This window comes from Eleutherodactylus coqui, chromosome 2, assembly GCF_035609145.1.
Source record: "Eleutherodactylus coqui strain aEleCoq1 chromosome 2, aEleCoq1.hap1, whole genome shotgun sequence".
Lineage (NCBI taxonomy): Eukaryota > Metazoa > Chordata > Amphibia > Anura > Eleutherodactylidae > Eleutherodactylus > Eleutherodactylus coqui.
Genome location: NC_089838.1, coordinates 116,091,082 through 116,105,136, shown reverse-complemented (window position 1 = coordinate 116,105,136; position 14,055 = coordinate 116,091,082). Strand labels below are relative to the sequence as shown.

The 14,055-nt window shown below is 42.0% G+C and overlaps 1 protein-coding gene across 1 annotated transcript in view; it reads left to right on the top strand.

The window, feature by feature from the left end:
- The window catches only part of GNPTAB (N-acetylglucosamine-1-phosphate transferase subunits alpha and beta), a 78,256-nt gene extending 64,745 nt beyond the window's left edge, over positions 1–13,511 (top strand). Inside the window, exons 15-21 of the mRNA XM_066591412.1 lie at positions 1,158–1,377; positions 3,755–3,868; positions 6,004–6,089; positions 6,484–6,582; positions 8,197–8,364; positions 8,448–8,538; positions 12,508–13,511. Of these exons, the coding sequence (XP_066447509.1) occupies positions 1,158–1,377; positions 3,755–3,868; positions 6,004–6,089; positions 6,484–6,582; positions 8,197–8,364; positions 8,448–8,538; positions 12,508–12,585 (856 nt within the window). The 3' untranslated portion in view covers positions 12,586–13,511. The remainder of the gene's footprint in view (positions 1–1,157; positions 1,378–3,754; positions 3,869–6,003; positions 6,090–6,483; positions 6,583–8,196; positions 8,365–8,447; positions 8,539–12,507) is intronic.
- The last annotated feature ends 544 nt before the right edge of the window (positions 13,512–14,055 follow it).

Here is a 14,055-nt window from a genome sequence, read left to right as displayed (position 1 = left end):
CCCACCTATAAGCTAGTAGAGCTGTAGCTAGTATGCCAAGTATTGCAAAGATCAAGTATCACATACAGATCTCTTATGTTGGAAATCAAGTCTGGTAACATATTATTGTGCATTATGTGTAAATAAGCACCATTTCTGTAGATATGCTAAAAAATGTTACCATAGCCCAGATGAGACTAAAACACTGTTTTGCTTGGTGTAGGGCTTGAAGCGATTGTGCACAGTTAAAGGATTCATAGGCAAAACACAGTATCCATTTGGAAAGTCTTCAGACCCTTCACTTTTTTATACAGTTTATGTTGTGGTTTTGTGCAAATTAAAAAAAAAACATTTTTCCCCTATTATTCTACACTCAATACCCCACAATGACAAATTGAAAACAGAATGTTAGAAATCTTCATTTTTCTTTTTTTTTTAAATCATTTCTCTTGATCATCTTTGAGATGTTTCCACACCTTGTTTGGAGTCCACCTGTGGTCAATTCACTGATTGTACAAAGACACGCCCCTCTCTATATCAGGTTTCACAGCTCACAATGCATATCCGAGCCATAGTAAATGAGGAGGAAAGACACAACCCTGTCTATATAAGGTCTCACAGCTCACAATGTATATCACAGCCAAAGCCCTGAGGAGGAAAGAACTGCCCATAGTGCTCAGAGACAGGGTTGTGTATAGGCACAGATCTGAAGAAGGCTGCAAAAAGGTTCTACTAAGCTAAAAGTTCCCAGGAGCACAGTGGTCTGCGTAATTCCAAAATGGAAGAAGTTTGGAACAACTAGGACTCTTCCTGTGGGGTGTTTTTTAGTGATTAGGACAGGAAGACTGGTCAGGGTTGATGAAAAACTGAATGGAGCAAAATACAGAGTCAAGGGTACTTCAACTAAGTACTCGGTACAGGGTGTGAATACCCTGTAATAGCTTTAATGTTTCAAAAATGTACAAAGATTTCAAACATTCTATTTTCACTTTGTCATTATGGGATACTGAGTGCAGAATGATGGGGAGAAACAGGGCCACAATATAAAATAATGTAAGAAAGTAAAAGGCTCTAAAGACTTTCCAAGTGCATCGTACATTACCAATAAATTGTGGTGAAGCTGACAACAGCTTTAATGTGTTCTCCTTTGTGTTGTGATGTTTTCTTTCGTCTCGCAGGTATCCAGCAGAATTTGACAAGACATCTGCCCATAAAGTGCGACACTCAGAAGATATGCAGTTTGCTTTCTCTTTTTTCTATTATCTGATGAGTGCAATACAACCACTAAACATCTCGCAGATTTTCTACGAAGTAGACACTGATGGGTCAGGAATTCTATCTGATCGAGAAATACGGACACTGGCTACAAGAATACACCAGTTACCTTTAAGCCTGCAGGTATTTTTATATATCCTGATGTAATCTACGCTGTAAAGCATATGACTGCAGTTGTCACTCAGACTCTGTTTCTACAGCAGCTCTCTTAGGGCGGTTTCACACGGACGATCGCGAGATCGCTGCTAGAAAATCACGTGTTTGTTCCCACGATTTTTGAGCATCAGTGCTGCTTTTTCTCGCAAAAACATTGTTGCCGCTTGCAATTTTTTAAGTGTGATTTTGCCGCACAAAAGTTAACAGGAGTTTCTAATGTTAAAAACGCATTGCACGAAAATCGCAATAAAATAATCGCGATAAAAACATGGGCGATTTGGGGGGGGGGGGAATCGCAAAATGACGTGCCATGTTTTTTTTTTCATGCAGCATCACTTGAGTGAAAACATCGCAAATGTGAAGGAAACCATTGAAAATCATTGGTTTCATAATTCAGCATTTTCACTCACTCTCGCGTCTCGCATTTTATCGCCCATATGAACCCACCCGTAGGCTTGCATCTAAAGCATCGACCTTGGTCTTGTTTGCATAAGGAGTTCACTTGAGTACATTTTTTAGTTGCAAATTAAATTTTCATGCAATTTTTGCCTATTGTTTGATGCAAAGTTGTTTGAAGGTGGTTGTGCGAATAAAGTATTTGAAAAGATGGCGTTCTTGGCTAAAGTATTTAGGTTCTGCCCGAGAATCTGGGTTGCACCGCGTATTGGACAGCACACACACGAGAATAGGACATGCAGTGATTTATTTTTACACAGACCATTCGTCCGTGTCTCACAACCTCTGAATAATCCTTTAGGTGGTAATTTTATTCATGGCATACTGTGCGCTCTCGAACAAGGTTTAGGTAGCATAGTAGCTATTTGCAGCGTCCAGTATATATTTTTAATGCATTTGTAAATGACAGCTGAATATTGCATCGCCTCTATTTCAGCACTTTTGAGAGCACAAGTTCTGGTTGCTATAGATGATTGTGGTATATTTGAACTTTGCAAACCTTGATCTATTATTTTGACATTGCATGCGTAAACCTCTACTTGCATGTGTGATTTAGGCACAAATGTATGTTTTCATTAGAGATGAGTGAACGTACTCATTTCGAGTAATTACTCGATCGAGCATCGCTATTTTCGAGTACCTGGCTACTCGGGTGCAAAGATTCGGGGGGAGCGGGGGATGGCGTGGTGGAGCGGGGGGTAGCAGTGGGGAACAGGGGGGAGCTCTCTCTCTCTCTAACTCTCCCCCCCCCACTCCCCTCTGCAACCCCCTGCTCACCCACGGCGCCCCCCGAATCTTTTCACCCGAGTAGAGAAGTACTCGAAAATCGTGGTGCTCGAGTGAAAAAGGGGCGTGGCCGAGTACGTTCGCTCATCTCTAGTTTTCATGAATTTTTTTTTGTTTAATAATTCCTGTTTGTCATAAAGTTACATATAAGTGGACCTAGTTGTCAGTCACCTGTCAAGATAACTGCAATCAGCAGATTGTTTGCTTTATGAAAATATACTCTTTGTAAAAAAAAAAACACAAGCGCCTAGAAGGAGTTGTCGTTTTGCTGTAAAAATGCCACAGATGGATGTGGGATCCTAATTAGAGATGAGCGAACGTACTCGTTTAGGGCGATTTCGCAATCGAGCACCACTTTTTTCGAGTAACTAACTACTTGGGCGAAAAGATTCGGGGGGCGCCGGGGGTGAGCAGGGGGGGGGGGGGTTGCAGAGTGGAGTGGGGGTGGGGGGGAGAGAGAGAGAGCTCCCCCCTGTTCCCCACTTTTACCCCTTGCTCCACCACGCCGCCCCCCAGCATTCCAGAATTTTTTCGCCCGAGTAGTCAGTTACTCGAAAAAAGCGGTGCTGGAGTGCGAAATCGCCCTAAAAGAGTACGTTTGCTCATCTCTAATCCTAATAAATTTATATTCATCAGTTGCCAAGATACCCATGGACTTCCTGTTCTCTAGTAAAATATTCAACTGCCTGGAAAATAAACTAGTCAGGTCTTTCGTTAGACTCCTATAATATTGATTGCCACATAAAAGTCTCATGGATTAGCTCAGTTAATAGAGTTTGAAAGGGGTGCATTATTAGAATATGCGAAGCTGGATGGTCGTATCAATGAATTGCTGTCACCTGGGCTGTTCTGACCAGACTGTTAGGAGGTGTTGGGACCAGTGGATGCACAGTAGGAAGCTGGGCTCCGGATGCCCTCGTCAGACCTCGGGAGTGTGGGAAGGGTGCTTTTCAGGACTTCTCAAGTACTTCTCTGCTGTGAGTTCATTAATATATTTTTTGTTGCTGCATCAAGGAACTAGAAGTGCAGTTGGATCGTTATTGGAACACCCTTTCTAGTAAAGTAGCTCTAATGAAAAAATTCAAACAATTGTGTGTTATAGGATCTGACTGGATTGGAACATATGCTTATTAACTGCTCTAAAACACTCCAGCTGAACAGCACAGAGGACTCCATTGCTTCAGCAACGCAAGAATCGTATTATGATCCAAATTTGGTAAAACCATTTGCTTTGTTTGAAGTAGTGTTTATGGTGTATTAATCAAAAGTAACAATAGTTGCTACTAGGGATGAGCGAACGTGTCCGTTACGGACACATCCGCACCCGGACACCGGCTTTGCCGAACACTGCAGTGTTCGCGCGTAAGTGTCCGGGTGCCGCCGGGGGGCGGGGAGATGCGCGGCGGCGCGGGCGGCAGTAGCGGGGAACAGGGGGGAGCCCTCTCTCTCTCCCTCTCCCCCCCACTCCCCGCCGCACCCCCCCGCGCTGCCACGGCGGCCCCCGAACTTTTTCGCCCGAACACTGAAGTGTTCGCAAAGTTCGGTGTTCGGGCGAAAAAGGGGCGGAGCCGAACGTGTTCGCTCATCTCTAGTTGCTACCAATCACCACACTAAAATTATAATACATGGATGTATAAGTGGAGATCTAATTACAGGCTATTCAATTATTGTCAGCATACTGCACTACAAGAAGGTATAAGGCCACCTTGTTTTTTTTAGGAATTGTCTGATTTAAGTACTTGCATTCCTCATCCAGAATTATTTAATTGGGAATGCAAATATTCACTAAAACAGACATGTCAGGAGATCTCGCAGGTCACCTTTATAAATACGGGAAATTCTTAAGGCACTTATTACACGGGCTGATAAATCGTCCAGATTCCTGCATCCAGCGGGAATCTCAACAATTCTCTTCAGTGAAAATGCATGCCACAACTGAATGACGAATGAGAATTTATTTGCTCCTAGTTTGTCATTCAGAAAACTGAATGACAGATTAGCCCATCTAAACAGGCAGTTGTTCGCTTATGAACGACTGGCTGTTTGTTGTAAATGGAGGCAGGCAGGCTGAAACGATCCCCGAACTGCTCCGCCTCCATTCACTGAGCGATGCTTGTTGCTGTGTAAAATGCTGGGACGACCTGTCAGCATCTGCGCCCATCAGGTCGCCTCATGTAAAAGGGTCATTGGAGTTGACAGATGGAGGTCCCCTGTTCAGAACTGGAATCTATTAACTACAGTGAAAAATGACTACAAAGAGAATCTCCCAATCTGGAGCGGCTGGCACATTTTAATATAAATGGGAAATATGTAATGCTTAATTTCCCCTGCAGTACAGCTGCAGACAAATTGAACATTCCCCAGGATTCCCTCAACAGTAGGACACTCTAATCAGTTTATCTTCAAGTGACCCTTCCCACAAATAGAAGAGGTCCAAAGGGACATGAAAATACTAAGGACCACCTGTCTGTGAGTGACATGTGATGATGCCACAGTCATGTGATCAGTCACCGGGGCTCTGAGCTCCGTCCCTGGTCACATGACTGAGATATCACAGGTCCTAAAACATGAGAGTCTGAAAGCAGCCGTGTGCTTACAAGACTTGTGGTGATGTCACATTCATGTGATCAAGGGTGAGGTCAGTGCTCGGTGACTTTTTAAACGATTGTGACATTACAGTTCCTGTAAGCACACAGCTGCTGTGCAGCTCTGCTGGTTTAGGACCTGTGATGACGTCACCATCATGTGATCAGGGGCGGAGTTCAGATCACATTATCACAGATCACATTATAGTGACATCATCACAGGTCTTGTAAGCACACGACTGCTGTCTGGCTTTGCTGGTTTAGGACCTGTGACCAGCTCCAATCCCGTTCACTATATTATATTAGTAAGTGGCACATTGCACCACCAGAAACACTGGTACTAATAGTATAAGGAATATATGAGTATGCTAGAATATTAAAAATCACATATCTGCTTCAATAAAATGCATAAAACTTAGTGGAGTTATCCAATCCAGGTTGGAGATAGCATATGGAAGCTGCCAGGTCTCTTATGATATAGCTGGCTACAGTTATCCATCCTTGTCTACAGTTACTTGCTATAGTGTTCTTAGTGGAAGACAATTCTGCATATGTTAAATCTATATAATGTATATACATCATCAGCTAGTACAGAAAAACTATACATTTTGCTCACCCCTTCCCTAAATACATTCTGCACCTTCCTGATGTGAGGTAGTCATTCTGCCACTAGTTTATACAACCTGAGACTATTTTGCTATTTATATTGAGTGCACGTCCACTTGCATGACTGAATCCATTCAAGAAAATTTGCTTTGTTTTATAGCCGCCTGTCACCAAACATCTTGTAATTAATTGTAAACCAGTAACGGATCTGATACGAAAGGCATACAAAGATAAGAACAAATACAGGTAAAGGTACCTCATTGCTCTTAGACAGAATTTTTCTCTGATCAGACGACTCAAGTATTGATGCATTAGGTTGAAAAATCATTTATATGGGGAGATGTACTGCTTGGGTGGGAGCAAGTACAATTTTTCCTTTCCTAGCAAAATGAATCCTTGGTGTTCAACATATCTGATTCCCATCTGATCATTACTTGTGTACGTGCTACTTTTATGGCCGTAAGAGTGATCAGATCAGAAAAAATTTTATGCGGGTCCTACAATGATTGCAATGATCTGTCATACCCAGTGATGTTGTATTTCTGCATGCAATAAGGGGTTATTTTGCAAGTGCTGATTTGGCTGTAGTAAAATACATCTGATCTTATATAATGTAGTAATTGATCAATTCTTTTTTAAGGTTTGAAATTATGGGAGAAGAGGACATTGCATTCAAAATGATTCGTACTAATGTATCCCATGTGGTTGGCCAATTAGATGATATAAGGAAAAACCCTCGGTAAGAACACTACTATTTTTTCCACAGGATAGGGAATAATTTGCTGATCGTTGACTGTCTCACCACTGAGACTCCCACCAATCCAGAGAATGGGGGTCCCTTGTCAGCTGTCCTCCTCACTGTGGGCTTGCTGCACCCCTCGTATTGAGGAAGAGACTGAATGGAATGCTGGTTGTGCAAGTGGGCGGACGCTCTATTCACTTTCAATAGGCCTGCCAAGATCGCTGAGCGGCAAGTGCTCAGGTATTTCCGGCAGCCCCATTGAGATGATTGAAGCGCTGACTTCACGATAGCCCAGCGTGCCATTCATTACGATGTCACTGCAGGGAGGGGAAACGACACTCCCCTTCCCCCCACCTCAGTGACAGGCAGAAGGGGACACAGGATCAGTGGGGGTCTCAGCAGTAAGTGCTTACAATATACTGAAAGATTAAGGTAAAGGACAAACTCCTATGACATGGACTCTCACCACTATTGGAGCCGAGGTTATATCCACAAGATTTTGTGCCTTTTCTGTAAAGGCTGTGAGTAATGTAATGCTCCAGTCCACATAAAGGTCATGCATATGTTAATGGCCCTGTCCAGAATCTACACCTGTCTAAAAGTGAAAGTATTCCTGTAGCTACAGAAAGCAGAATGAACGAAAACGCCTTCTGAAACTGGATCGGATGATTAAATTAGTCACATCCTTCTGTTATGTTGTGGTCATGTGCAAATTGAAAAAAACATCAAGTTTTTCTCCATCGTTCTGCACTCAATACCTCATAATGACAACGTTAAAATAGAAGGTTAGAAATCTTTGTAAATTAAAAAGAAAAACTAACACTTGCATTCACATGAGTATTCAGACCCCTTGATATGACACTGAAAATTTCACCCTGAGAGCCTCCCATTTCTCTTTGATCATCATTGAGATTTTCTACACCTTGACTGGAGTCCACCTGTGGTAAATTCAGTTGATTGGACATAATTTTAAAAGATATACCCCTATCTATATAAGGTCTCGCAGCTCACAATGCATATCCGAGATAAAACCAAGCTATGAGGAGAAAAGAACTTTCCATAGAGCTCAGAGACAGGATTGTGTGGAGGCACAGATCTTTCCATTTGGAGTTTGCCACAAAGCGCTTAAAGGACTCTCAGACTGTGAGGTACAGGATTCTCCAGTCTGATAAAACCAAGATTTACCTTTTTGACCTCAATTCTAAGCATTATGTCTGGAGAAAACCAGGCACTGCTCATACCCTGCCTAATACCATCTTTACACCACCTGGAACAGGGAGACTGATCAGGGTTGATATGTTACTTTGTTACTATGGAGTATGATGGGGAAAAACTGGAATTTTTGGGGCAATTTGCACAAGACTACAACATAACTAAAGTCAAAGGACTTCCTGGACCCACTGTATATGAATTTGGCGTTCACTTCAATATTAAATCCATTATGATGCATCAGAATCTCTCAATAGCACAGCTCAAACTTTTGGCCTTTAAATTCACTAGACTTGGCATAATACTTTTAAAAATGATACTCCTGATGTTTACATTTGCATCATGTGGGTCTCCCTGAGAATCACCAAAACAAGTCTAACTAACATATTTTAACTCTTTCAGAAAATTCATCTGTTTGAATGATAACATTAATCACAACCACAAGGATGCACAAACCGTGAAGGCTGTTCTGCGAGACTTCTATGAATCAGTGTTTCCAATTCCTTCTCAATTTGAATTGCCAAGAGAATATCGCAACCGCTTTCTACACATGCATGAGTTACAGGAATGGTACACTGCTTTTATGCTTTACATATTAAATGCGATCGTTCTAAGTAATGCACAGATGATAATTGCAATGCTATGTCTTTAAGGAGAACATATAGAGACAAGTTGAAGTTTTGGACACACTGTGTGCTGGGAACATTGATTGTGTTTACGGTTATCTCCTTCTTTGCTGAACAGGTAACTTTTTATCATTTCTCCTTCATTCTTAAGGCCCATTTAGACATAACAATTATCACTCAAAATCCGTCTTTTGAGCAATAATCGTTGCGTCTAAACGCACGGCCATCGTGCACTGTTCGTTCATCACTCATTTATAGCCAGCTAGAAATGAGCGATGAGCCTTATCAGCGCTGCGCGCTGATAGTATTCTTTCAGTTGGTATCCTGCTGGCATTTCTTAGCAGCACACCAGCTGAAAGCGCCGAGAACAAAGCAGCTGCATTGTTCTCTGAGCTATTGCGGGGGTCTCCCGCTCGGCCTGCATAACTTTAAGTAGCTAATTAGCTACTTAGAGTTATGCAAAGATGATCGCTCAAAATTGTCACTCAAACTGTCGCTTGAGCAAACTTTGAGCGATCATCGCTCCGTGTAAATGGGCCTTTAGGGAGTTTAGACAGTTTCTTTTTATCCATTCACAACTATCAGCTCACTACAACAGTGAGATTTCATAAAACTGCATTTCTACAGCTCAATTAAAACTATGTTTTTTTTAAGACATTTATTTATGAAAAGCACAGTATGCCATATTTGTGGTGTTGCTTAAGCATTTTTCTTACTGTCAAACACAATTATGACAAAATTTACATGTGCTTTTTATGCAGTGCTGCTATGCAGTTTTCCAAAGACTAAATTCTAGGAAATGTAATCCCCTTCTCTCCTTGAAATACATTGTAGCCCATCACCCAGAGGCCTCAAGTGAACACTGAGCCTATTCTGAACAGTGGCTTGTCACTCACTAGATGCCACTGGTTGATGTGGCGCAACGTATTCCAAGGTGAGAGGGGGGCTACAAAAATCAGCTGCGGATATGCAGCTGATTCCTCATCAAAATCCTCTACCTACAGTACGCTACATGTGAACATACCCTTCAAGTTTTTTGTAATCCTTTCACTGAAATGCCTGCATTTTCTCGGTATTGCACTGCAGCTACTTGAGAAAACGTGCGTGTATCGTACGATTCTCTATAGCACAATAACTTAAAGGGGTTGTCTCACGAAAGCAAGTGGGGTTCAGCACTTCTGTATGGCCATATTAATGCACTTTGTAATATACATCGTGCATTAAATATGAGCCATACAGAAGTTATTCACTTACCTTCCCTGCGCTGGCGTCCCCGTCTCCATGGCTCCGTCTAACTTCAGCTTCTAATCGCCCGATTAGACGCGCTTGCGCAGAAGGGTCTTTTGCCTTCGGCTCGGCAGCAGCGGCGTTCTGGCTCCGCCCCCTTCTAAGCATCATCGCGTAGCTCCGCCCTGTCACGTGTGCCGATTCCAGCCAATCAGGAGGCTGGAATCGGCACACGTCATGGGGCGGAGCTACGCGATGACGCGTAGAAGGGGGCGGAGCCAGAACGCCGCTGCTGCCGAGCCGAAGGCAGAAGACCCCTCTGCGCAAGCGCATCTAATCGGGCGATTAGACGCTGAAGTTAGACGGAGCCATGGAGACGGGGATGCCAGCGCAGGGAAGGTAAGTGAATAACCTCTGTATGGCTCATATTTAACCCCTTAATGACGCGGCCATTTTTCTTTTTCAATTTTCGTAACTCCTTTATTTATCCATCGCCGTCGCTGTATCAGGGCTTGTTTTTTGCGGGATGAGTTGTATTTTTCAATGGTGCTATTTAAAGTACCATATAATGTACTGAAAAACTTTTAAAAAATTCTAAGTGGAGTAAAATGAAAAAAAAACGACATTTTGCCATATTTTAGTGCGTCTTGCTTCTACGGCGCACAAACGGCAACAAAAACTACATGATACCTTTATTCTATGGGTCGGTACGATTACTACGATACCAAACTTGTATAGTTTTTTTTTTACTACACTACTCTTTTTTTTTTTTCAAAGACATTACATTTTTTTCAATTATTTTCTGCCGTCATTTTGTGCGCGCGATAACTTTTTTATTTTTCCGTCGACGTAGTTGAGCAAGGGCTCATTTTTTGCGGGATGTCCTGTAGTTTCTGATCGTACCATTTTGGAATACATACGACTTTTTGATCGCTTTTTATTGCGTTTTTTCTGGGAGACAGGGTAACTAAAAAAGTGCATTTCTGGCGTTCTTCATTTTTTTTCCCGGAAGATGTTCACCGTGCGGGAAAAATAATGTGCTACTTTGATAGTTCGGACTTTTACGGACGCGGCGATACCAAATACATATTTTTAATTTATTATTTAGATTTTTTAATAATAGATATGGCAAAAGGGGGGTGATTTAAACTTTTACAACTTTTTTTTTTTCAATTAAAAAAAACTTTATTGATTGTTTTTTTTACATTACTTTGAAGTCCCCCTGGGGGACTTTAAGATGCGATGCTTTGATCGCTCCTGCAGTATGACGTAATGCTATAGCATTACGTCATACTACTTTTTGACAGGCAGTCTTTCAAGCCACCCTGTGTGGATGGCTTGACAGGCAGTCTGTTAAGGCAGCCCTGGGGCCTTTCATTAGGCCCCCGGCTGCCATGACACCTGCACGGCTTCCCCGATCTCACCGCGGGGGGGCCGTGCGGGACCCCCAAACAGCGTTTGGGGGAGTTAAATGCCGCTGTCTGAATTGACAGCGGCATTTAAATGGTTAATAGCCGCTCGCGGCTATTGCCCGCAGGTGTCAGCTGTTATAAACAGCTGATGCCCGCACTGTATGAAGAGAGGTTGCATCGCAAGCTCTTTTCATACATACCCTGCGGCCACAGGACGTACCGGTACGTCCTTGGTCGTTAAGGGGTTAATGCACGATGTATATTACAAAGTGCATTAATATGGCCATACAGAAGTACTTAACCCCACTTGCTTTCGCGAGACAACCCCTTTAACTACATTTCTTACATAGATACTTGTACATTAGAGAAGCTTTGAAAACTCATAGTTTTTCTGTTGTAGTATTGATTTCAAGGTATTTTAAATCAACTTCTCCATTCATATAAATAGCCACTTTCAATGTGGTTTAACAGTGCACATTAGGGTTATAACTTTTTTACAACCTCATATTCCTGTATCCTAATTTGATGCACTTTTGCCTAAAAACAAAAAATTTATTTATTTCAATATTTTTTCAGAAAAGGTCACCCAAAATCATATCATTGGATATATGGATGTATGTAAATTCTTTGTTTTTAGGCAAAAGTGCATCAAATTATGTCCACGGGTAGATTTGAATAGCAAAATCATCCGCCCCACGCAGATGATCCACAGTTCAAGCCTCCCATAGTGAAACATGGGCGTCAGCAACTGAATTAAAGCATGCAGATTTGATTTGCGGACCTTTTGGATGCGGAAATCAAATCGCAGCATGCTCCATTTCCACGCTGTTTCCGCACGGACAGCTTCTATTGAAGCCAATGAAAGTTGTCCGATCCGTGGCCCGTCCGCAATTGACATTGCGAATTCTGTGGGAAGGAGGAGTTTGAATAAAAAACAAAACTCTACTGCGCATGTGTGCCGATCGGCACTTCCGCACACATCTGCAGTAGAGAAAAAGAAAGACCCAGACGCGTAAGCAGGGTCGGATTCCACTGCAGGCTCCCACATGAGTCCTTGGGATACACGAATATGTGGTTGTAAAAAAAGTTATAACCCTAGTGCCCATACACCTTCAACAGCTGTTAGGCAAACAATCATTCAACTGACAGCTGTTTCCCTTGCTCTCCTTATGGTATATAGTCACGCTCAGTTTGGCTGAGGGTTCATGTGTTTAGAGAGGTAAGCAGCTCTGGAGGTGGCTTATCTCCTTAGTAACAAAAGATTTGGCATTGATATTTAGCAACCCTGATCCTTCTGTCCCTGGACATCACTTGTAGTAAACTTGAGGAGCCCCCATACATATTAGTGAGCAGGTTTGTACATAATGCATATGGGAACCTTTACCCAACATGTCATCAAACAGATGCGTTCTAAGCTAATAGTAACTGAATCGTTTTCTACTCCATAGTTAATTGCACTTAAAAGAAAGATTTTTCCCAGAAGAAGAATGCAGATTGAAGTGAGCCCAGAAAGAAGTAAAGTGTAAAACAGGAATGACTGGTTAGAAGACTACCTCATTACGAAGTACATGGATGTGTCAGAAGCTCAGCAAGGCAGAAGACAGGAGGCATGTTCTATGGTACAAACAGCATTAACGAGGCTGAGTGTTAGGTGGCTTCACTTTATAGGTATTATCTCATGGGGAGAGTATCCTGCACACACGCATTCTGCAAGGGGCACGGATATGTGTGAATGTAGCATGTCCAAAGCACTGGAATATAATATGTGAGAATCTGCTGGAGGTCATGCTTATGCTTTGAACATCTGACCTTTAAAACCAAAGGAATTGACAACACCGCTTTTAAGTTTTGTGCCATTAAAAGTGGCAGCTCAGTTTGGGCAGTTTGAGAAGAGACATTTTGATAACTTACCGAAAATGAACTAATTACACTCCAGTTTGTCTAACTCTGATATTCTTCCACAAAAATGGCATTAGTATCAAATTTGTGACCAATGTCAAAACTGTGTGACTTAGGAATGTATTTGTCTTGCCTATGTAAATACAAGTCAAGTGCCTGTGTACAGATAATAATTTGTCATATTTGTGACCTAACTGTAATGTATTAGAAGGATTTAGAGACATTGATTTGCACTCCAGTGAATGGTTTTAGTCAACAAGAGCTGTTTTTAGTGTACAGAAGACAAGCCGCTGTGTTGTGCATGTATGGATTGTTAAAACCATCCTTCCTTCACCTCTCTCCTCTATTTGCCACTCACTTTGGCAGTTTGACAAAAGGTGACATTTCCTTTCTTTTATTAAAACTACTCATATTTGTACATTGGTAGGGGGACAATAAAGTTATGCCGGTGGTGTATAAGTTGAAATGGTTGTCTAAAATGTAAATAAATTAGAAATTACGTTGTTTTTAATTAACACATCATTTTTTTATGCAATAAATTGTCAAAAATGTCTTTATTATATTAATAATTATTATTACTGATTAAAGGGAACCTGTCATCACCTTTGTGCCCCATAAACTAAGTTATGGGCCCACTAGTGAGAGAACAAGTAGTCCAGGGAGGTATCTTTCATAGATACCGAGCGCCCCGTTCCAGCGCTGTGTCCCAGTGAAGTCAGCACGCACAAGCAGCTTGAGTTTTTCTGCATGCATACCTCTCATAGAGATGAATGAGGGGTGCGCGCACAGAAAGAGTCAAGCTGCTGGTGTGCACAGACTTCGTGGGGACACAATGCTGGAATGGGACACTCGGTGAGTATGAAATATGACTCCCCGTTCCCTCACCTTTGAACCCCATATACCTAGTTTATGAGGCTCAAAGATGATGACTGTGTCACCTTAACTTTATCAGAGTGGTAACAAACCCCAAAAGCACAAATGTATGAGAACTGTACAAAGTTGGTTTTTATTGTCCATGGCACACAGTCAGATTTCAGCCCGGTTTAGAAAATGGAATATTAACTGATTTAGCCCATAATGACAAGTTTTAAAACTGT